The following is a 24992-nucleotide window of genomic DNA, read 5'->3' as shown; positions in this document are numbered from 1 at the left end:
GAAAAGGAATACAAGTTATCGCATAGTGTACCAATCATGCTTTTTGGTGAAGTAATTTGTCTGATTTTGCCCTTGTGTGGAATGTAGAGTTTAAAAGGTAATTTCAGTGTTTAATTGCTTGATTTGCAATACTTGATATCTTAAAAGCAATGCTGTTATCGATCATCAATACAACATCCTTGTTTCGAAAAGTAATCTGGGTTTTAATGAATTTCTTGAAATCACCAAGCCACCATTAACTTGTTGAAATTGCCGTCCACGTAAACCGGAAGCAATTATAGATGCTGTAACAAAACTTAGTAAGAAACTGACATGGAGGGCGCTTTGAGATGACCAAGGCAAGATTTGATACACATCTAATATGATTTATTTTGGATTTTACTCATCATCTCATGTTTCCTGTAGATGATAAGTTTTTGATAGGTTCTTCTGTATAATGTTATTTGAGGGGTGAGTCCTGCCGCATTGTTGTGGCATTCGATATGTGATAATGTCCATGATAGGGTGTATGATTATAGTGTCTCTCTACACATGACGTTATTTTATCGGATGCGTGTCACGTATGGACTCACAATCTCATGTGATTGATTTATAGTAGTAGCAAATTATATATATTTCGTTTGGTTACTATTTATTTTCTTTTTTGGTTATTGGTACATCCATGTTAATGCGATTATTTTATTGTATTTTATGTTTTTGTAACGTTATTTTTGTTATTTATATCCTGTTAATTTGACATACTAATTTAGTCATGATTAGGTTTGCTAAATCGTCACATGCTTATATTTCCGTTCAAACTTTTATTATCATGTTCATTTGTTCTCTGTGTAATTATTTAGGCATGCTTTTCTTTTCCATTCATGCACGCCGACGTTGCATGGACATCGGGTATGCAATGAAGAGAGCATATGAACGATTAGAGGACATTTATTTCAATTACTTATCATTAACTATTTGTCTTTATTATAATATCATGTAGTCCTTAACTCCTTATACGTTAACCTTAATTGGGTTAGGGCAAAAACACCTTTTTAGTGTTATTCTGTAATCCAATATTAACGTTTTTAGTGTTATTTTGTCATCCGGTATTTATCATGAAATATTTAGCTCTATGTAGTGATGGATTACTAAATTAATGTTAATTTACGGATCTTGGTATAAAGACTTGTTAGTTTTAATGTTTTATATTATTTTGAAGTGTTATGTAAAATAATTATATAATAAATTCAACGGAAAAGTCAAGGATAATAAAAAAGATTTTTTTTTAAATTTGTTGTAAGAAATAACAGAACCTATTGGTTATAAAATTGTCTTCCTCTCACATAAATGTACTATTTATCAATTGCACTTATTATTTGGCTTTGGCATTCGGTTCCAACACCATGAAGCATCCTTTGAAAATATGGGTCTTTGTATACCTATACTACATCTTTTGTGTAACTAATAGAAAATGCTAAGCGTAGTTCGTGCAACTAATACTACATCTTTTGTATATGACTAGTTATAATAACTAACCGATTGTAGCTGCCACGTGCGTCTTTTATAACTAGGTGACACATTTTTTTGTATATGGCATGTGAATTAACTTCTACTATCACTAAGTACAGTTTTCTATTAATTGAGATAGTGAAAAATGATACCTAACAAGATTTAAAAAAACAAATAAACTCGTGCAACCACAACGCACAGGCTTAAAAAACTAATTACAATTTACAAGTGAAATTCAAAGTTTTATAACACCTATGTGTAAAATTAATAATAAAATAAATATCTAACAAATACGATAATAAAGAAGGCATCAAATCAATTAAAATAGTTGTGGTCCTTTAACATAGACCAAGAGGAACCCAAAGTCATAACAACCCAACTACAAACATGCTTCCCACCAACCAAATATTGCATCATAATTCATGCTTACCTCATTCTCACATGCAACATTTTTCAGCCAAAATCAATAAAACTTATGACTCATAAGCTCCCATAAAAGTATGAAACTACAAACATTTTTACTCTCACTTTTATGTTTATAACAAAAAACCTAATGGGATCTCACAACTGTTGTTTCATTTGCTTGTACTGTGTCGCAACACTTCGCCTAGGGGCCCACCCGGCACCCGATGTTCCTGTTTCCCCAACCCCATTCTGACCCGAGAAAGATCAAACCTTTCGCTAGTGTTTGACATCGTGGGTTGGCTCGAATGAGCCCAATTTTCCATGAATTGATAAAGATGATCGGACTTTGCATCACTTTTGTGCATCGGATTGAGCAAGGCATCAGAACAAACAAGCCCAAATTCAGCATTGGTTGACTTTTCTTCTAGATCGGAAACATGACCCCTTTTTCGTGGTATCGACGATGAAGATAACATTGGAACTACCATGGCTTCCATGTTTGGCTTACTGTAAAATGCATATAGAGATATGTTTGGTCAAATCTACTAAAAAAAATAAACATCGACTTCTTACTTTTACATTTTATCTAATAAACAATATGAGTATACTTGGGCACATGGACAACCTAAAAACGTGTCGTTGGCTTATGATGCACTTGCTGATTATTAATGAAAATAAAAAGTTAGATGCTTATTTTGTTACACAGTGTTGTTGAAACCGGACCGGACCGGCCGGTCAAACCGGTCCGACAGGGATTCGGTCCACCGACCGGTCCGGTTCACATAGTTCGCTCGGCTGACAGGGAACCGGCCGGTCCGAACCGGTTCAGCCGGTAGAACTGGAACGGTTGAATCGGTTTTCTAAGGAAAAAAAAATATTTTTTTTGAAAATATCATTTTTTAAGCTTGATCCGTCATTTTTGACCAAATTTGTTTGGCCGGTCTGACCGGTTCGACCGGTTGAACCGGTGAACCGGTAGGGCGTCCGGTTCGGTGTCCAGTCCGGTTATAAAAACATTACTTACATGTGTGTCTTCAAGAGAATATTTTTAGCTGCAACTACCAATTTGGCCTATTTTGACTTTAATCTAGGTACATTGTGTTTGACCTTTATTTCAAATGAATGCCTTGAAAATGTGTATTTTTAACTTTTAGGGAATATAAATTACAACAAATCCAACACCTGTTATCTTCACAAGACGTTTTGGAAATTGGCATGGCCTTTGCGCCGTTTTGCGCTTCCACAAGCTTTCTTGAACGGTGCCGGCCTCTGTTAATATGACGCTCACAGTACTTCTGGTCACCGGCCTCTTCCCGTCGGTTCTCCTGCACCGTCCCGGCTCCGGATCGGAGCCGGCACATAATCCCACGCGCAACGCACCCCATCCAGCTAATCAACAAGTGTTAAAACTCAAAAACCCAAATAAAATAAATAAATCAATAAATACGAAGACATTTACTTTTTGCATCGACGTAGAAGGCAAACATATTTTTTATTTATAAAACTTCCTTAAATAATTTTGATACATAGTAAACTTACTCTACCTGTAACGTTATACAAAATTTATAAAAACAAACACGTAAGCAAAACAACTGGATTTACCGGTTCCAAGTTGTTAAAAACTCTTTCACACTTTCTTGAAATGTAACATAGAGACTTTAAAGCATGTACTCGTTTTTTACAATATAATAAAAAGAAAAACCGTACGTAGTAATGAAATAGTGACATTACAATGATTTTGTCGGATATTTTCCCGCGAAGTTTGTAGAGCATTTTTGATGGGGATAAGGAGATTTGAAGGAACAGATGCATTTGCAGTGATGTATTTGTATATTAAAGCTTGGTGTTCTAGCTCCATCCACTGTGATGGTGTAAACTGGGCCCCACTTCCGTAACCAGCTGCAACTAATCGATAAATAAAAAGTTGAAATATATTAATTAATGTAACAAGAATATAAGAAGAGTACTACTACTTTGTGTGTTTTGTAAAGAGAAGCTGAGCATATTATGATGGTTGTTATGTTGTAATAGCATTGAGTTGGAGATGCCATCTTCTTCATAATTGTGTTGGGTATAGAATCCGCCTCCAGATCCGACCCGTTTGGGGTTAGGATGCAAGTCTTCCCAAGAGATCATGTTTGTGGTGTTGGTTTCTGAAGCCACAAACTCCATGTGGTTAGAGCAAGAGTTTTGAGTTAAGTTTGTGGTTGAAGAGACATGTATATATGTAAAGGATGAACAAGTTACAAGTGAGTGTGTTTGTTTGGTTTAGGCTTTAGAGTGATGGTGTTTATGAAGGGATAAAGATGTTTTATTCAAATTTGATAAGAATTTTGTTAAAATAAATACCTCGAACATAAAATAATAAGACATTTGGGGAGCTGGTTTACATACGTCATACCTTTAGATGTGCTATTGTTTCTGTCACAACAGGTTTCTCGTTTCACAGTCATTTTTTTTATGGATTTCTACCATCTCTTTCTCTTTCGTCTCTCTTCCACGTGTATTGTAACATCACGGCTTCTTGTACCACCAATATTGTCCGCTTTGTCTCCGATGGGTTGCCCATCCGGGAACTCACGGCTTTGTTTTTGGTTGCCCAGGTAGAGACTTCCCAGGTGGTCACCCATCCTTGTACTACTTCCATCTAATCATGCTTAACCGTGGAGTTTTCATGTGCTCCACAGCCAACTAAGCCCAAACGTGTTGGTGATTGAAGAGGCAGGACATTTACTTATGAACGACCGATGTGGGATTTACCTAAGAGTGGGACGGTGTTGTGTTTGCCAAAGGTGTTACAAAAGACCCCCCTTTGGACTCATCGTCCTCGATGAGGCGTGTCCCATCATCCCGAACGACACAAGAGTGGCTCTGATACCACCTGTAACATCCCGGAGTTTCGTTGTGTGAACCGAACGAATATAAAAATGAACGAATAATAACAATAAATCGGCGTAATTAATATTAAATGATAAACGACAAATATGAATACATTGAAACGACACAACGGGTTGGTTTAATGGATACAAATACAAAAACGAATACGAATAAAAATTGACAAATGTCAAAATAATAATAATAAAAATTCAAACGGGTCAAATTTCGGTCTTGAAAAATAACGAATGTTACAGTATTTACAACTTTTTGAAAATTTCGTCCCGAAATTAAAGAAAAACATAACATAAAGAAAGAAAGTAAGAGTCTAAGAAAGAAAAGATTTTTTTTTAAATATAACGCAGACCTTCGAATGACCCGAATAACGCTACAAATGGAAAATATGATAAGAATACTTACATATAGGATGTACTGGCAGCGTATCCATCATACCCTTATCACATCGACATCTGTATCGTTATCCAAAATCATCCTCGGTTCTGAGTTATGGCACACAACCGTATTCACTATGAGTTCCATGCGAGGATTTCGATAATTATGCATGCACTCATAATTATTTAGATCGTCGCATGATGCACATGGTACGTCCCGTTGTGCGGGTTGGAAAACAAGGATATAAGAAAACTTTTAAATCGATATCATTTGATCAAGAGCAATGAAATAAAAAAAATTTGAATGAAAATTGATGAACATAATTAACTAGTAAAATAATCCTAAAAAAATGACAAAATTGTTGAAGTTAACCATCGAGAGTAATAACAACAAAATGAAATAAATAGATAGAGGAAAATTTTGAAATTATATAAGTAACTTACACATACGGTGTAGAGAAAATACTTGAGATGACGACAAAATTCACGCAATAATAAATAGGTTCACACAACAAACGAATCACATGACTTATGAACATAATAATAGATAAGGTTTGAAACCAATATTATAAAATTGATGGGATAAGGTTAGAGTACTGTGAGAATATAGTGAGTTTGGAGGTTTGGGTATCCATGTGTCACAAAAAAAATATATATATCGAAATAAAATTTGTACATGCGACTCCTATTAGATAACTATGTAGAACACATGTTCATAGTTCCAATTTCAAACGTTTGTAGGAAATCGGTCATAGGTAGTTTATGATACAAATAAGGTACTATTAGATAACTATGCACATCACCATGCACATAGTCCAGGTAAATAACTTGTCTTTTGAGCTACTGTCCAATCAATACGTTTCACCCCGTCATGTTTCGCATTTGGTAGGGGTGTGACATGTACAAACACAAATGATCAAGAATGAACCCACTAGGTTAGGTGTTGTTGGAAGTGTGAATTGTGAAATGCGAAACAACCGCCTAGGCAATACGTAAAAAATGAAGGCTTTCACATTTCATACAAAGTTGGACATGTTATGGCGGGGTGAAAATATGAAATGCTCAAGTTACACTTTTACCTTGAACTAGTTTTTAAATAAAGTTAAAAAAAAAAATAAATACACAGATAGTTAATGTAGTATGCACTACTTTGGTTTTCGAGTTTGAAAAACTGTACATTCACGCATATCAGGGGTTTTGTTTGCTGGTTGTTTGGCTTGTTTCAAGCAACAATGATTTAAAGATTAAAGCGTTTAATTTGGGTCGTTTTTATAGCTTCACCGGTGTTGGATTTGAGCATGATTGTGTGGCAAAACCTATTTTCTTTTCGTAAGAGAGTTTTATATAGGTGAGAGAGAGAGAGGTAAGAAAGCCTGTCGTTAGGTTCTAGGTTGTGATGGGGGTGGCGGACAGGAAACCTTTAGTCGATCATTTCCGGTCGGTGGAAAACTAGGGCGACCACTTTAGCCGTCTGTTTGTTTTTTTTGTTAAAAAGGCGGGACCCATAGATATTTCGGTTCTCCATTATTAAGGGTATTATAATAGTTTTACAAAAAAGTTAACCTTGTCCATTATAGGAATAGATGGTGTTACATTTGTACAAACTATTACGCTGTGTTCCTGAGTTAGGTTTTAGAGAGGATTTAAGGAGAAATTGATGTGAAGGAAAGGAATGGAAAATGATAAAAATTGATGTTTCTTTCCAGATCGGAGAGAAAAAGAAAAAGAAGATAATTACTATATTGCCCTCGTCACATTTATATGAGACTAATCTTCTCCAACTAGCAGCCGTTGATCACCATCACTCCAAAGGAGAGGGTGATTAAAAGGAAGTAGATGAGCATACGAAATACCTTCCCTCTACCTCAATTGTCATTTATAATCTCCGATTGAGTTTATTCTTCTTACAGTTCAATCCCCTAACGACCTGAGGTCAGTTCGTTTTTCCTCTTGTTCTTTAAATTATTCGTTTCTTCAAGCATACAGATCATGATAGAATTAATTATTTGATTTTGATTCAAATTGTTTGTAAGTTGTTAGTAGCAGAATGGTGAACTGAGCATGTAAACTTCATGAAATTTGCAGTTGTTGACCAACGGATTTTGTGTCTCAATTTAGTTCTTAATTAGGGGATAATATATGTTTTGATGTTGAATTTGTAGTAGAAATTATGATGAATCTGATTATGATTTTCATGAAACCATGGTTCATGTTTGGCCTTGTAATGGAAATTGCTACTTTATATTTGGGATTTTCTTTTTGGACCTTCCTATTAGTATTTAGCAAATTCATAAATTTGTAAACAAGAGCTCGACTGTTTGAGCTTTCTTTGCTCGAGTTGGGCTTGTTAATTTTTTTGGTTTAAACGAGCAATGGACACTTGCCGTCACTTGGAAGTAGGAGTGTGCATAAATCCGAATTAACCGACCCATAAACGCGTTAACCGATGAAACTGAAACCTAGCTTAAAACCGAAGGGTCAGTTTATAGTTTTTTTTAAACCGTCAAATGCTGGTCGGTTTTGGTTATAGATATTTTCATATCCGCCATAACCGAGCCGACCCAAAATGTCTGTTTATAGTCGGTTAACGAACTGTGTATTTGACTGACCCATGTATTTAACCAAGAATTACTGCATGGGCGAGGATTTTTGTTGATTAAGAAACTTGAATATGGAATCTTCTGTGACAAACTGAGTATTTTAACCTTAATATGGAACTTGAATATGAAATCTTCAAAAAGATAGAATTAAAAGCAAATAAATCCAACACATTCTTTCTCCTTGATTAAAACTTATTATGATGCTAAACTGATTATATTCTTGATGTTCTTTTTGTTTACTATTTAGTTAGTATTTACTAATTTCGTTCTTGTAAGTTGTAGCAGCATGTTAATGGTTAATCGACCCGTAGCGACTCACTATAACCTACAAAATCGATAAATCGAAACCGCCATAACGGGTCGGTTATGGTTATTCATTAACCGACATATTGATTATGGTTATGGTTATGGTTATGGTTATGGTTTTGGGCTTGGGCTAAAACCGCCCCAAACCAACCCATGCATAACCATGGATGTAACATAAGGATATAATGGTAAATTTGTAAATTTCCTTTCTTTTCCTCCCAACTAGGGAACACATAAAATATAAACTTTCCTTTCATTTCCTTTCAAAACTGAGGAACACAAAATGAAACCACATCTTTTCCTTTCTTTTCTCTTCTGTTTTCATTTCTTTTCTTTTCTTAAATGAAACTCTGGAACAGAGTACTAAAGATGTAATATTTTAAACTTGATAGCAAAGCCAGAATCAATGCGATCATAAAGACTATCAATGTAATTAGTTCAAATAAAAAACTTAACCACAATGACACCAATCAATGTAGATCTGTCTCACCCCCACGCCTATCATCTATCTCGACCTTTTCTCTAACCGACGAAACCATAATGACTTTTGTCTTAATACCTTTAAAGACTCTAAAAATCGTAACCGCTATTAGAATCTCTCTCTTCATATATCTGGAACGCATCTTATCCATGTATAATCTTCTTCATTCTGAAAAGCTATATTATAGATTCAATGGTAGTAGAGTTTCAAAAGCTAAAATATGGCTTTCAAAGCAATCATCCCTATCAGCCTATCACGTCCCCATAACCATTTCACAAGTGGGAGTGTAGACATCGTTAGTCCATTCTCGAATGGCATTGTATAATTACATCCATTCTTGATTTATAAGGTAAGGGTATCATAATGTGTGTGAAAGTACGTTTATAATAAAAGAAAAAATGAGTGCTACTTTATTTTTAAAGTAAAAGATAATTTTCATAGAATTCAGTACTTGTCAAATAGTTTTAGATGATTGTATTATTTTTTCAAAATTTATTTCTATTAAGGAATTATTATTCATCTAAGGGAGTAAATAAATATAACTCATGGCCTCCCATGAGCCGACACGAGGCATGTGGGTCCAAAATGAGCTTGTATTGTTCGTACACACGTTCTACTTCATCAACTCTACATAACAAGACAATACCTATTTATGAAAATAGAATTAAGATCACGAAAACGATTTTCCTGTGTATAATAATGTGACACATACATATGGATAAGATGCATAACTATTCATGTCATTTTTATTTAATTTTTCTAAAAATGTTTCTAAGTCCACAAGGAACAAATGTCAGATTCCAGTATCTACTTTGTATATGGAGCTAACAGCCTGACAATTTCTAACACGAATCTGCTATTATTTTTGGTGAATCATAAAGAAAACAAATCACTTTCAGATCAAAACTATTTGTTGTTTACAATTGAATTGATCGGATAAAACTCAGAATTAAGAGCAAGAAATTGAGTATGATAATTGTGAGAGTATTTTGAACCAGAGTAAAATATAGTATGATCAAGAATTTGTATTTAGAGTTGGGTCTGTTAACTGCTTTTTGCGGTTATCATCAATTTGAAATTCAAAAATGACGCTCCTGTTTGTAACTGAAAATTCATATACAAAATTCAATAAAATTAAATTTCTAATGAGTTTTTTACAAAGCAAATTGTATCAAGAATTATTACGTTAGGAACCCCATTGTCATCAGTTTGTTATTAGGCTAAACCTTTTGCCATGAACTTGCATATGGAATTGAGATGCCAACTCTAAGAACTCTGATTTAATAAACCTTTAGTTATACTTTCACAGTGAAAGTCTAAGTCATATTTGAAATCATGAAATAGTAAAACTTATATACTTGAGTTTGACCATATTTAAACACCACCATAAAGAATTAATGATCACTAAATTGCCGCCCTAACTCTAACGAGCAAACTAAATGTTGAGAATATTATGGGTCTAATGAGTGTGGGTGTCCAAACTCCAAACCACTACAACAGGTCCAATTAAGCAACCCAGTAAAGAGTTTGCTAAGGCCCAACAAGATTAAAGGGTTTGCGAGAAAAACTATCGTTGGAATATAAGCAAACGGAGGAAGTGACTTTGCCTTTGCAAATGGACCACTAATCCAATTGGCGGGTTAACCTTGTTTTAGCTTCATAGTTGGGCTCATATGCCTTTAAATAAAATTTCAAACAGAAAATAGAGAGATGCCGAATTAGATTAATAGAAAGAGAACCGGACAAATTATTTACCATTTCATTCGTATCTAAAACAAACATGTTAGCAGGCTATAAATAACCTTACATAGTACCTACACACTACTAATATTAAACGGAAGGAAATGAAATAAAATAGAAAGAAATGAGCATCTAAGAGTTGCATGTTATCAAACGTGTGATAACGTGGGTGTGCCTTGTGGCAGAAGGTGAAATTAATATGATGCAAATGGCATTTTAGTCTATATAACTCCATTTGCGATCGATCTTTCTTTACTTATTAATCTCTTAAGGCCATGTACATATCTCAATATCATTAAATATAAAATTGCGTTTGAAATTAAAGGTTTTATCTTCGTATCTTATTTTATTTAATTTTCATTTTAACTTATTTTATTTCATTTTAGCTTATTTTAAATTTATTTTATTTTAATTTCATCTTAACTTATTTAAATTTATTTTTTGTCATTTTAATTTAATTTTATTTAAAAATATAGTTTATATAATATTTTCGAAATAATTCTATTAAAGTGACCTTCTGATGTCAAGATTAGTCATGCAAAGTTTGTAAAAAGTAATGAAAATTGAGGCCGGAGTTAGTGTTTTGAAACTCGAGACTTGGTTGTGAAAATTTGTCAAAATATCCAGATATATTGACCATTTAATTAAGTAACCATTTCATTTTCTCGATCTTTTCAATTAAGGGTGTGCAAGAAACCGAAAAAACCGGCATGCAACCGAAAAAACCGAACCGATAAACGGTTTTTGTAATTGTAAAAACCGAACTAATGGTTTGGTTGTGGTTTTCTAAAATCTGAACCGAACATCTTCAGGTTTGGTGGTTATACAGTACAAATTGCAAGATTTGTTATGGGGGTTTTTAATCTCGATGTCATGATGATATGCTACCTCGGTTTAATTTGATTTTGGTTGCTTGAGTTTGTGTCGATAAAGGGCTTTGGATATTGAAATCATGTTCTCCATCTGAACCTGGTCGCGGAACCTTGTGAACCCCACCGTTCGATAAACTCCGTTCGCTAAACCATTATGAGCCGTTTGCTTTTTGAAACCCAGCTTGCTGAACCTAGAATGTGAACCCCTCCACTGTCCGCTGAACCCATGACTGGACCTGTTCGCTTTTGAACCTATATGGGTTGCCCTATCGCTAAACCCCATACAACCCCTGACCTTTTCATTCATTAAAAAAAGAAATCTACTAATACTTAGAATGTGTATATTATATCTGTTCAAATTTTCCTAAAAAAGCTTTATCATTATATTGCCTGTCATCTGCAGATCCACACTTTTTCCTATTCAAAGCTCAGCCCTTTGTCTCTGTGTTTTCACATCGAGAATTATTTGCAGATGAAGAGATGTCAAAGGGGCTTCTTACTCCCAAAAAAAATCCTCCTACATCTCTATATAAACGCTGGTTTATCAAGAAGACGCAAGAAAAGCACTTCGAATTGTTGATTAATCGCCAGAGATGGCTTAGAACCAATCGTTCATTATCTAATGGATCTTTCCGTTCTAATACTCTATCCGAGAGTTATCAGTATTTATCAAATTTGTTCCTATCTAACGGAACACTATTGGAGATCTTGTTGTTTCTTCAACAATTTATGATCTCTAGTGGGCCTCTCAGTAGGATTCGAACCAAGATGAAGTTCTGACCATCTGTCAGAGAAAAAAGAACGAACGGATCTTGTAGGATTCCCAATAAATTCTTCGATTTCTTCCGGAAGCATATGATTAATCATCTGCTTCTCACGTTCCGTGAATAGCCGGGACATTGAGGAATATCCAGAAAGGCATTTCGGGAATCTGTTTGATTCTATCTCTGTTCCTTCTGTTTGAAGAAAGGAAGGATCGCAAAGAAGCGATCTTTCTTTTAGTTGTTGAATCTCTCTTTGATTGAGCAATGTGTGATATTCCGAATCCTCATTACTAATGGAATCAAAATGATCTCTGAATTGATCAGAAGATCCTTTCAATTGGCTAGAATCCCTTACTTGAACGAAACTAGATCTTGTGGAATCATATTGAATATTTGACGATACATTCCGTACCTTCGGATCATCCCTATAATATACAAAGACAAACTCCAGATATTTGAGATCTTTCTCTTTGAATAATATCTCAATTCCAGCGACGGTTTCATTAGATATCTTACAACTAGAATCGCTCTTTTTTCCGATCCAGTCCCTCCACCACCGCGAACCCCAGTTAGATTCAGGCATGCTACACTTTTTAGTTATTGGGAGAACCCAAGTACTCTCTTTCGGATTCAGGAAGAACTCTCATAGATCTTTTTTCCTTTTGAAAGATAAAGGAGCGAAACAATCAACCTATTGATATTGGAAGACCCAACGGATTCTTCCAATGTATCATTTCTGGGTCAAATGGAATTCATAGGTATAGGAAGAAGCCCTATCAAATAGAGATTTATTCATTTATTTATTCTGTTTTTTTGGTTATTTAGTTATATTAGTTAGGAAAATTGGTTTTAAATAGTCAAAACTATGACCTGTTGGCAAATAACAGTCTCAACTTAACACTTGGCTTGAGGCGGTCTGATAGAACCTGGAAATCTAAATTACTAGAACTAACATAACTAGCCAAATTCGAGATAGGCTTGATCTCTGATTAGCCAATTCGAGATGACAATTCTCCAAGTACAAGGTTAAGAAACCCTAATTTTATAATAATAACATCGACATTGATTACAAGGAAAAGTGAAACTATTAATACTTATTTTCTATAGTTACTAAAATAACTGACTCACTATTCTGCTTCCTACAAATTAGCCTCAACTAAAAGGACAGGTTCGTATCACGGTCCCAACTAAATGTGTATTAGTTTCTAACGGTCCACGACTAACGGTTGGTTAACTCCGTTAGTTTGGTGCTTACGTGTCATGTCTGGTTGTCAAAATTTGCTTATGTGGCGGTCTACGTGGCAACAAGGCATAATAATAATAATAATAATAATAATAATAATAATAATAATAATAATAATAATAATATCAAAATCTAATATTTTCATCACTTGCAACAACTTCACTGGCCACCACCCACCTCAGCCTACCATCGTTCCGGCTGCTACCCCGCCTCCACCACAATCGCCATCATTGTTGGCCACCACCCACCTCCACCACAGCCCACCATCTCTTGCAGCACAACAACTCAGTCCCATCTCCTCTCCCCTTCTTCTCTGTCCAAGTCCAAGATCGCTGCCGCTATCACTTTCTTCTCTGGCGAGACTCCACCACCTTCTCCGACGAACCTTAATCTCTATCCGACCCGGTGGTGATGGTTGGAACCTTTCAAACCATAATGCTAACTTTTACTTACCCACTCCATTGAACCCACATATGGCTCAACAACATATGGGCGACATGTATCGATGGCTAACCAAATTTATATTCAATTTCAATTCAACTCATCACCATAATATCACCGTTCTTCCTCGGGTTTCAATTTCATGTTCGAGAGACAATCACCATTGAATAAGTTTATGAGATTAATCAAAAATAATATATAGATCTGGATTTAAAACTTTATTACCGGCGTGTTTAAGGTTCGTCGGAGACGGTGGTGGAGTCTCGCCGGAGAAGAAAGTGATGGCGGCGGCGATCTTGGACTTGGACAGAGAAGAAGGGAAGATGGGACTGAGTTGTTGTGCTGCAAGAGATGATGGGCTGTGGTGGAGGTGGGTGGTGGCCAACAATGATGGCGATTGTGGTGGAGGCGGGTAGCGACCGGAACGATGGTAGGCTGAGGTGGGTGGCAGCCAGTGAAGTTGTTGTTGCAAGTGATGAAAATATTAGATTTTGATATTATTATTATTATTATTATTATTATTATTATTATTATTATGCCTTGTTGCCACGTAGACCGCCACATAAGCAAATTTTGACAACCAGAAATGCCACGTAAGCACCAAACTAACGGAATTAACCATCCGTTAGTCGTGGACCGCTAGAAACAAATACACATTTAGTTGGGACTGCCACCAGCTAAGTGTTAAGTTGGGACTGTTATTTGCCAACAGGTCGTTTGGATTATTTAAAACCAATTTTCCTATTAGTTATTAGTAAAGTTAGAATACAAAGGATAACAAAAATGAGAAACATGAGAAGGAATCTAATCCATTGATCTTAGATTTGAATGGTGGAGATTAATTGTAAAAATAAAAATTGATGAAAATGGCATAAAGGTAATAACCCACTTATGATGACTTTCTCTCTCCACATGCAATGCACATGTCAATTCCTCTATCATTTTAAAACGTCTATAACTTTTTCATACGACATTTTTTTAGAATTTTTTTACCATAATAACAAGCTTTTTTTATCTTTATTATGAATATCATATTGTTATATAAAAATAAAAATAAAAAGTTGGTGGGTTTTTCTATATTGTGTTATTTGGTTGTCCATTGTGTTTTTTAATTGAGTTTTTCTATGCACTATGTTATAGATTTTGGTCATTGTGTTTTTAAATTGATACTCATATTAAAGATAAAGATGAAAACAAAGATTACGCCATTGTGTCTTTCGTTCGTCATTATGTCTTTCTGCTCAACATTTGTCTTTATATTTATCTTTGTGTCTTAGTCATTATGCCGAATATTCACTCAAATTGAGAAAAATAGTATTATGTTCATTGTGTATTACGTTCAAGTCATTGTGTAATATGTAGATTCCATTGTAATTTACGTTTCAGATCATTGTGTTATATGCATTTACCATTTGTCTTACGTTTCAGACCATCGTGCTATATCTATTCATTATTGTGTTTTGCGTTTAAAGTTACTGTGGAATATGTATTCATCATTGTGTTTTATGTATTTGATAATGTGTTAGTATTTTTCATTATATTTACATATTTTTACACAACGGTGTTATTAGTATTTAAAAAAAAATACAATGATCAGTTGAAGGACACAATGGCGAAAAAAACACAATGACGAAAAAAGACACAATGGTACGCAAAAAGACACAATGACGTAATTTTTTTTATTTTTATATAACAAAATCATACTTGTATTAAAGATAAAAAATGCTTGTTATTATGGTGAAATTTATTTTTAGAAAAAATATCACATGAAAAAGTTATAAATGTTTAAAAATGATGGAGGAATTAGCATGTGATTTGCATGTGGAGAGAGAAAATATGTACTATTACCTGTATACCATTTTTTCTGTGGTCCATACTTGACACATGTCAATTAATTGTGGATTCTCACACTTATCATTTTTGTTGGCCTTTGTAGAATAACTCAACCCTATTAGTTATAACTTGAATATAATTTTGTTTAGATTGTAATAAGTTGAAAATCAAAGACGTGTTTACGAGTCAACTAATAACATATTTATGATAGGCCATGTGGGTATTTTTGAAAAGTATGGTAATTGGTGGTTATTCAAGTTTATCAAAGAAAGTTAAATTAATCGGGTTTTGCATTATTCAACCGAGTTCAGAGCGTGCTATTTATATATTATTTTCATGACTTTCGAGAGTTGGATCTTTGGTTTATAATTTTTGAAGATCCTGGTTAAAATTGGGGTGCTTGAGGAGTCTAAAGTTGAACCTGAGGATGATCCGATTGTATATGAAGATCCGTTGATACGCAAAGGAACGAAGTCCGTCGGCTCAAGAAAATCAACAAGAAGGGTATTAGATGTCGAGCCTCCCTCATCTAATGTTCCTAAATCTACTGTTGTCGATCCTTCCCAGAAAACAAGAAAGAAAATAAGATTGAAAATCAAGTCTCCTAATTAAAAATAAAGAATCATACGAGTCCAATAAGAGTTTGGGTCCATTGAATGTTGAAACACTTTCAGAGTTCGAGATGGTTGATGTTACGAATGGAAGGCCAAACATGGTTAGAGATGAAAACACCTATCTATATAAATGCATAGATGGAGATTGTAATGCTAAATATAATAGGTTTATGTATTAGATAGTTCGTTTATGTAATTTTTAGTTTATTCTAGATTTCCTTTAATCAATTTACTAGGCATGAGGGCATAAACAATGTAATTGCCCATTTAGGCCGACCCATGAGGCCCAAGCAATAAACCTAGGGACATGGAGTATAAATAGAACAATATACTCCATGTTTCTTAGACTTGCATCTTTACTTTCTCATTATAATCTTTTTACTTTCTCTCTCTACTCTTCCACTCTCCCTCTCTCTTTATGGGTTTTTGGCTAGAACACGATTTGAGATCCGAGTGTTGTTGGTGATTTCCGCTCACCTTCAACACGGATTGATCTGGTACATTGTTGGAGTTAGAGTGTTTACGGTTCGGTTTAAAACCATGAAACCGCCAAACCGGTCATCAGTTTGGTCTTACGGTTGGTTTTCTTTCTTAACTTTCGGTCGGTAGGTATGAAAATTTTTAAACCATAGCGAACGGTTTGGTTTACTGTTTGTATTGGTACAAACCGTTTAAGCCATACCGTATGCTTTAATTATATATATATATATTATATTATATTATATTATATACGTGTATACAACTATATTAGTAGACATAATTAAATGAATATTATTAATGCATATGGTATACATTACTAAATATAAATCCTAGCATAATGTACAATATATAAAAAATAGTGGGTTAAGCCCAAATCCAAAACTTAAAAAACTTCAAATGGCCTTTCAATGTTTTAAAAGAGAGAACCCAAGAATCTGTTGGGTTGTATAATATTCTACAAATTATCGGGAGCTCTACAATTAAATATCACAAAATTATTTTGAACATTTTGTTTAAAACTCGTATAAGCCGAAATCGTGAAACCAATCCGGAACCAAACCGTTAATAACGGTTCGGTTTAAGAGTTCAACGGTTTGGTTTACAAAACTAAAAAATGTTACTGACGTTTGGTTCATGGTTTGACCTAAAAACCACAAAAACCGGACCGTGAACATCCCTAAATGGGAGATCCATCAGCAAACCTATAGAGAAGAAGGAAAAGAAACATGAGGAAGAGAAGTTAAGGGGGCTAGAAACTTTAAAGGAAGATAGTACTATAGAGAAGGGAGCTAAAGAAGGCCATAAACTTTATCTTGAGAACCCGGGCATTAGTGGGAGACTCAGAACTTTGCACTTATTGATGCATTTTTTTTTTAATTTAGAACATCTTTTTTTAACTTTATCTGATGCATTCCGTACATTTCTCCTAATTAGGAGAGGTTTGTTGATCCACTGCGAGCTACAACTAACCATGATGAATATCCATCATTTTCTTGACCTCATGTGGTAAGATATCATTGATATCGGTTGTTTTTTTATAAACCTTAAAATTTTGGATTAACCAACTTCTATCATAAATTTGATAGTGATTGGTTGGCTAGCAAGTTGTGCTTTTTTATGTCTATTGGAGAACTTGGTGATGGCTACAAAAACAAGACATGTTGAACTAGAAAACTATAATTTAAGCCCATCCGCATTGAAATGTGATTATGTTTTCTTTTCTTCTTTCCTTTGTTGTAATGTTAAACCCAAAATATATTTGCTGACATATTGAATAATTTTATAGCCTTTTTTACTTCTTGGGTTAAATATGAGATGGTTGAGGATGTTACCAATTTTACAAGGATGGTTGAAACAACTTTTTGGAGACTAAGATAGTTAAGAAAAAAAGTGAGTTGTTGACTAATGTGACAACCGAGCTTTTTAAGACTAATATCATGCTAGATTTATCATGTAATCTAATATTATGGAAAATTAAATAATAATATTTAAGTCCAAAAACTCCAAAAATATGAGTGTTATATTTTATTATGTTAAAAAGGTTAAGTTTTGATGCATATCGAATATTGCTCAAAACTGACATCGACAGCGACCCGAGTAAGGTTAAAAGTCCAAATAAATTCCTAATCGTTAGGAATGACCTAAAATAATATAAATTCAGTAAAAATATTAATATTAGGTCATAAACATAACTTTAGGATGTTCGGTTCGCGAAATCTATAAAATAAGCTAGTAGAAGCCTATACCGGACACCGTAAGGACCCAAAACCAATCAACTCCAAAAATTTACATTTTTATATGGTTCCGAAGCTAATTTTACAAGGAATTCAAATATGTAATTGGTTTTACATAAAACTGTAAGGCCCCGTTACCGGTGCCTCACATTTGGACGTTGGATTTACTCATAAACACATTTCTAAACATCAGAGTTAATTAAAACATTCGCGGAATACTAAAACTTCCATAACATTACAATAATAAGTCATAACATGTCTTAAAACATTCATCTTGTCTTTCAAAATCAAAACGTAACATAACAAGTCTTCAGATGCCGGACTCTTATTCTACTGCCATGTGCCCCGCTCAAGCCAATTGCCTCAAGCTACTCACCTGCACGCTTACTAAAAGTCAGCTACGCTGAGTGAGTTCTAGTTAATCAGGTAACATACAATACGTCCATACACGTTCATATATACGCACCCGAAGGTAAATATACATACATAGTTCTTTACCTTTCTTCGTACGTTCATACTATCATACTTCTTTCTTTCCTTTTATACATACATATATGCATATGCCTCGTCCTAAAACATTCGCATATATTATTAGGGTCTGTTCCCTACATTCGCGGATATTATTAGGGTCCGTCCCCTACATTCGCAGATATTATTAGGGTCCGTCCCATGCATTCGCGGATATTAGGGTCCGCCCCCTGCATTCGCGGATATTATTAGGGTCCGTTCCCTTTGTAACCATACCTTCCATACCTTTATATACATTCGTAATTAAAACTTTCGTACGTACATACATCGCTTATATTTCATATATACATATCAATCATATCTTTAAACTATCCCTTGACGACACATGCAATATCCGAAGATCATTCATGCATCATCAAACATTCATTCACACATAAATCATACATGGCATACACTTACCATTTAAGGTAAGTGTATTAACTATCACATCGAGTATGCACACAGCCCCGAAAACATAACAAGGAAGTGGGGCTAGAAACTCACCTGAATGCGGTTACGTTCACCGTTTATGGTTATTCCTTTCTTAAGCTGTGCACGACTAACTGTACAACAATTACACGTATCAATTAACTATCACTACTCGAACGGGGGTCCGGGGGCAGCGCCCCTGGCAGCGGGGTTCTAAGGGCGGCAGCCCCTAGCGGGGTCCAAGGGGCAGAGCCCCTGACTGGGGTTAAGCTGCCAGCTCAGCTTGGAAAATTTTTATTTTCGTTATCTGGCTTAACACATTTTCCATTAGGATTTTGAATTATTTTCTAATTCGCTAACTCATTCGCTATAAGAGATTAAGCCTGGTTTGCTAACTAATTCGTTACTTTCATAATCTAGTTCGTTAACTGATAATCTAGTTCGTTAACTGATTCATCATCATCATCTGATTCGTCATTCCAATTCGTTATCTGAACAAGCCCTGATTCATTACCTTATACTTAACAAATTGGCGAGTAACGAATCACGTGATTCGTTATCTGGTTCGTAATCTGATTCATGATTTGGTTCGCTGTCTAGTTCGTTACTTGGGCATAACAAGTGGGTGAACTGATTCGTTGTTTGGACATAACGAATTGGCGAACTGATTCGTTAACTGATTCGTAATCTAGTTCGTTAACTGATTCGTCATCATCATCTGATTCGTCATTCCAATTCGTTATCTGAACAAGCCTTGATTCATTACCTTATACTTAACGAATTGGCGAGTAACGAATCACCTGATTCGTTATCTGGTTCGTTATTTGATTCGTGATTTGGTTCGCTGTCTAGTTCGTTACTTGGGCATAACGAATGGGTGAACTGATTCGTTGTTTGGACATAACGAATTGGCGAACTGATTCGTTATCTTGCCTTAACGAATTGGTTAGTTGATTTGTTACCTTACACCAATCTTATCCAGACTTTGACTCAGGGTCAAAATCAAAATCGTCAAGAACACGAATTAGTCAACATACACTAGATCTGCAATTAAACCTTCGATTCTAAACGAAATAACATGAAATTGGTACCATTGAACTCGCAATCTCAGCACCTATAAACTTTAACCATCCAATCGTTCAAACATCAGCGTTTAGAGGGTGCGATTTATATATATAGGCATACGGTTCCTGAACTGATCAATTAACCTATCATATGCTAACTGATTTCAGTAAGGTTTGTTTCATTAGATTCGTTTTTATCATTCTCATACATGTCTGAGATTACCCAAACAGATTCGAACCCTAATGAACGATTTCTAGCTATAAACGTACCTTAAACGAGCCGAACTACGAACACGGTTAAGCCTTGATGTTGTTTTGGTCCGTCGTGACGCTCCAGCACCAACAAGCTCGGGCAGCCTTCGGATCTTGGTTCGGGTTTGCGTGTGTGTTTTTGAGGGTGTAGGCTACGGTGTTGAGATGAATAAAAATGAGATTAGGGTTTAAGGGGTATTTATACTTCCTTAATCCCATGGACCTAAGGCTCATTCCATCTCTTATTCCATCTTTTACAGTCTAGGACCACCTTGTATTAGTTTATTTATTTAAACTAGTAAACGACACACTATAAAATAAACGAAATTTATTTTGTTAAATCTTAACGAAAACAGGATGTTACAAAAACTAATCCTAACTAGTAGTATTTTATAAAATAAGATGAAAGGGGTAAAATATATTACATGTTTAACAATATATATATATATATATATATATATATATATATATAATAATAACCACCCACTACTATCTCTAGCCGTCCACCCTTTCCCCAACCTCAACCTTTGGCTTGCTTAATCACTACTCTAAACATATGCATGCACAACACATAACTCTAGGTTTTACACTTGTTCCAACACACACCCAATTTAAAAGTCCTATTATTACTCCACCTTTCATCACAAACCACCACCCCACGCTCTCCCTCCCTCCTTCTCGTGGTCGAACACCGACCCCCACCTAGAGGTTTACAAATCGGGTATTTCAAATACCCGGTTTCGGTATGAAATCGGGTTCGGGTATGACCGGGTACTAGAAAATCGGGTATTGGTACGGGTCGAGTTCGGGTTGTAACATTTCGGTTTTTTTCACTTTTATTTTGTAACCGTTACCCGACCCATTTACGGGTCCGGGCTCTCTAATTAATAAAAATTCCCGCACTTATCAGGTTATAATTACTATATTATTTATTTATCGCTACATCTTTATAACTTTGACGTTTTTTAGCCCAAAATATAAAGTTCCAACCATTCTATATCCATCTCCAAACTTGAAGGGCCTGTTTGTAAATCATGTTATAATCCATATTATGAAATGGATATCCATCACCAAACCCGACCCACCTTCACGTTTTTCTTGTACCCGAATCAAGAAATCAATCAATTGATTGTCCAAATCTATTTGTGATCAAGTTTTTTATTATAGGAAATCGTTTGAATTAGTCATACGCGGATTAACCGACAACTTATATATGTTAATCGCACCTTATTTGACTCGTTTTTCCTTTATTAAACCTAATCGACACCCTAATCTTGGTATACACAATAACAGTGATATTATTCCAATTAATTGTGAGGATACCTTCCTTGTTTGATCGCCGACACTAACCCTCTATTTAATTGAATTCATTTGACTCGTTAATTGCTCGTTCATCGCATTTTTCTGGCCGTCCCTGTTCTTCGCCGTTCTCCCTCTTCTGTTCGTCGATTGAGGTAATTGAAATCATGGTTTAGATCGAGATTTCATATGGAACAAAACCCCTAAACCTGTTTTATTCAATTGTTAATGTATTGGGTTAATTGAAATTTCTAGGGTTTGTAATCAATTGGGGATAAACAAGTTGTGTTTATTAATAATTTAGCAAGAGTCTTATTGCACATCGCCTAAGTGGCCTGCTGGTTAACTCATGTTTGTTTGGGGGTGTGGGTCGCGGTTCGACCCTCCCACACCCCGTTTTTTTTGGAAAATAATTGTTTTTATGCTTTTTAATCAATAATCCATTCTAATAATAATAATAATTATTAAACAAAGTTGTTTCACTAAAGTTCGACCTTTTAATATTCATTTTTCGTTCATGTATATATATATATTTCTCTAAGACCTGTTTTCGTTTACAAATATACATATATAAAGAATATTATAACTTAAAAATTAACGTTTAATAAATATATATATAAATCAAGCAACTTATTTATAAAAACTAAAAATATTATTTTATATTTTCTTAAATCAAGATAATAGTATATATAATAAATCCTCATGTAAATATAATATTATATCTTTTTTTTACTAGTTGTTATAATAAATCTCATACTTAGCATGTACGGTTACTCTCTTTTCTCTTAGGCATTAACTTTCGCGCGTGATTCGTTTATCTATTTCTCGCTACCTTAGTCATCATCGTTCGTCTTTGAGGTGAGTACCACATTCCCCTCCATTTTACTCGTTTTAATACTGTTTTGGGGACATATGTGTAACTTAGTATATTTTCACACTTTATCTATACACAAAACTGCAATCGTTGTCTATGTGTTAACTAATCTCATGCCATACTTGTTATATGTTTATGTACTCAATGTGAATCGCATTCGGAGAGGTCCAGCACAATCTCAGAAAATAGTATGATCATACGCTACTCGTTAGAGCCTTGTGCTTTTCGACATCTCATTTTATTTGCTCATTGGTTGATTTGTTAATTTCATACGACTCGTTGTAGCTACGTATTTTATTATATATGTATGACTGAACTGGTGTGTTGCTCACTCAACCTCGTGTTGACAAACTATATTATTTTCAACGCATATGCAGGTCACCGTTTGATGTGAAGTGTGGACTTAGAAGAATTGTTAAAGGACTTATGCTAGAAGAGTTTATTTTAAGACTTTAAATGTTCATTTGAATTATTTGATGTTTTGTTTACTTGGATTTCTTTTTGTAATGAATAATTGTGTTATTTGAATTAAATAAATAGATATTTGAATTTTAAATATTTGCATTATAGTAACCTTACGAGCTGTGACAATCAGTCCACGCCCCGGCATTTCCGCCGTAGGTTGGGGTGTGACATATTGATATCATAGCCGAAGGTTTAAGATAGGTCGTTAGAGATTGCCTTAGACACATGTTTAGGAGCCCTATACGTGTTTATCTGCTTGCCTTACGTTTTCTAGTTGATTGTTACTGCTTTCCCTTAGTTAATAATTTTCCTTATTATATTATTGTCATGCACACACGCACTGCTCCGAGGCTATGCCTCAAAACTTAAAATTTTATTTAAAATCAATATTAGATTGCTTTTTATTTGCGGGAAATTCTTTAAGAATTCCCACATGTTGTTTTCACTCGTTCTCCTTAGGGCTAGGTTATATGGCATGTCCCTATCATAAGAAAAGGGGAGAGAAACTGTGAGTTGGGCACTAGCAAAACGGTTCCAAGAACCAAAAAGACGCTAATCCTTACCTGGGTGATAACCTGACCACAGTACTCAACCTTATGGACCGGAGCGAGACCCATGAATGCCATATGAGCGACACCCTAAGCTGTCAACCGTAACCACACTAGTGGTTGCATTCCTGTATACATTTTTTAAACCGAATTCACGGTGATTCGTGGCTTAAATTCGGTAACCTTTCGATTATGGTTTTTACGTTATTTGAAGTGGTTAGTCGGGAATCCCGACTATCCATCTGTTAACTTCTTTCGTATTTTTGTTGGATACTCCGACTACCCATATTTTGTTTCGATAGTTCGTTATTTAGTTTGGTTGGTTAAAGACGCTTATCGGGCCGAAAAACTATATTGCATCGATAGTTCGTTAATTAGTTGGGACAACCAAATTGCCATGTAACGCATTATGGGCTGTCCAACTCACATATGTTTTCGTTAATTATTGTTGGGCCATTCAAATTGCCATGGAAAGCTCATGGGAGGCCAACGTCCCTAGATGCATTTCATTATATTTTTGTGAAACTAACCTAACAGAAACTTAATATTTTTAACTAACTTTATTTCCCAATAAATATTTACACATATGATCCCCCAACTCATAAATCTTTACTTTTATTTTCCCGTAGAATGTCGTCACTCAGAAATCACCGTCGTCACCAACGTTCATCTGGCTCACGCGACCGCTGCCTGGCTGCTAAAATTACGAGAGAGTTTGTTGCTGCTATTCCTGCTATTGTCACTCAAATCCAAAGCCTCAATTCTAATGGTTCAGCCACTTCGGCCACACCCAACAACTATGATTTTCATAACTTCTTGAGCACCAAACCTCCATCTTATCATGGTGAGGAAAATGCCACCGCCTTGCTCCAATGGTTTGAAGAAATGGAGAACATATTTATCCACTGTGAATGTCCGGATGTAAAACGGACCAAATTTGCTTCAAGCTGCTTTTTGGATCGAGCTGTTGTATGGCGGAATGCCCTGAGAAACGACCAAGGGTCGGATTTGGTCGTGGCTATGCCTTGGGAGGAACTGAAGGAGGCGATGAAAAAGGAATTTTGTCCAGAACATGAACTGTAGAGGTTGGAAGCGGAGTTTTGGGATCTTAAGCAAATTGGTGACGATAACTCCACTTATTCTAGCCGATTTCGCGAGCTGAGCCGTATTGTGCCACATCTGGTAACCCCCGAAACCCGCGGAATTCAGAAATACATTCGCGGCCTCCCGCTCGCTTTCCGTGATGCTGTAATGAGTCGTAACCCATTAACAATCGGCGAGGCGATGG

At 35.2% G+C, this 24992-nt stretch overlaps 1 protein-coding gene across 1 annotated transcript; it reads right to left on the bottom strand.

The window, feature by feature from the left end:
• Positions 1–2063: 2063 nt before the first annotated feature.
• On the bottom strand, positions 2064–4065 carry LOC143618219 (growth-regulating factor 2-like). Its single transcript, XM_077090515.1, has 5 exons — positions 3867–4065; positions 3698–3798; positions 3433–3437; positions 3076–3282; positions 2064–2400 (listed from the first exon to the last, which is right to left on the bottom strand). The coding sequence occupies exons 1-5, from the start codon at positions 4063–4065 to the stop codon at positions 2064–2066; spliced, it is 849 nt and encodes a 282-aa protein (XP_076946630.1).
• Positions 4066–24992: the final 20927 nt, after the last annotated feature.

The sequence above is a fragment of the Bidens hawaiensis genome, unplaced genomic scaffold, assembly GCF_021521415.1.
Source record: "Bidens hawaiensis isolate Kalapana, Puna unplaced genomic scaffold, B.hawaiensis_p1.1 tig00065452_1, whole genome shotgun sequence".
Classification (NCBI taxonomy): Eukaryota; Viridiplantae; Streptophyta; class Magnoliopsida; order Asterales; family Asteraceae; genus Bidens; species Bidens hawaiensis.
This window is presented reverse-complemented; position numbering and strand designations above follow the sequence as displayed.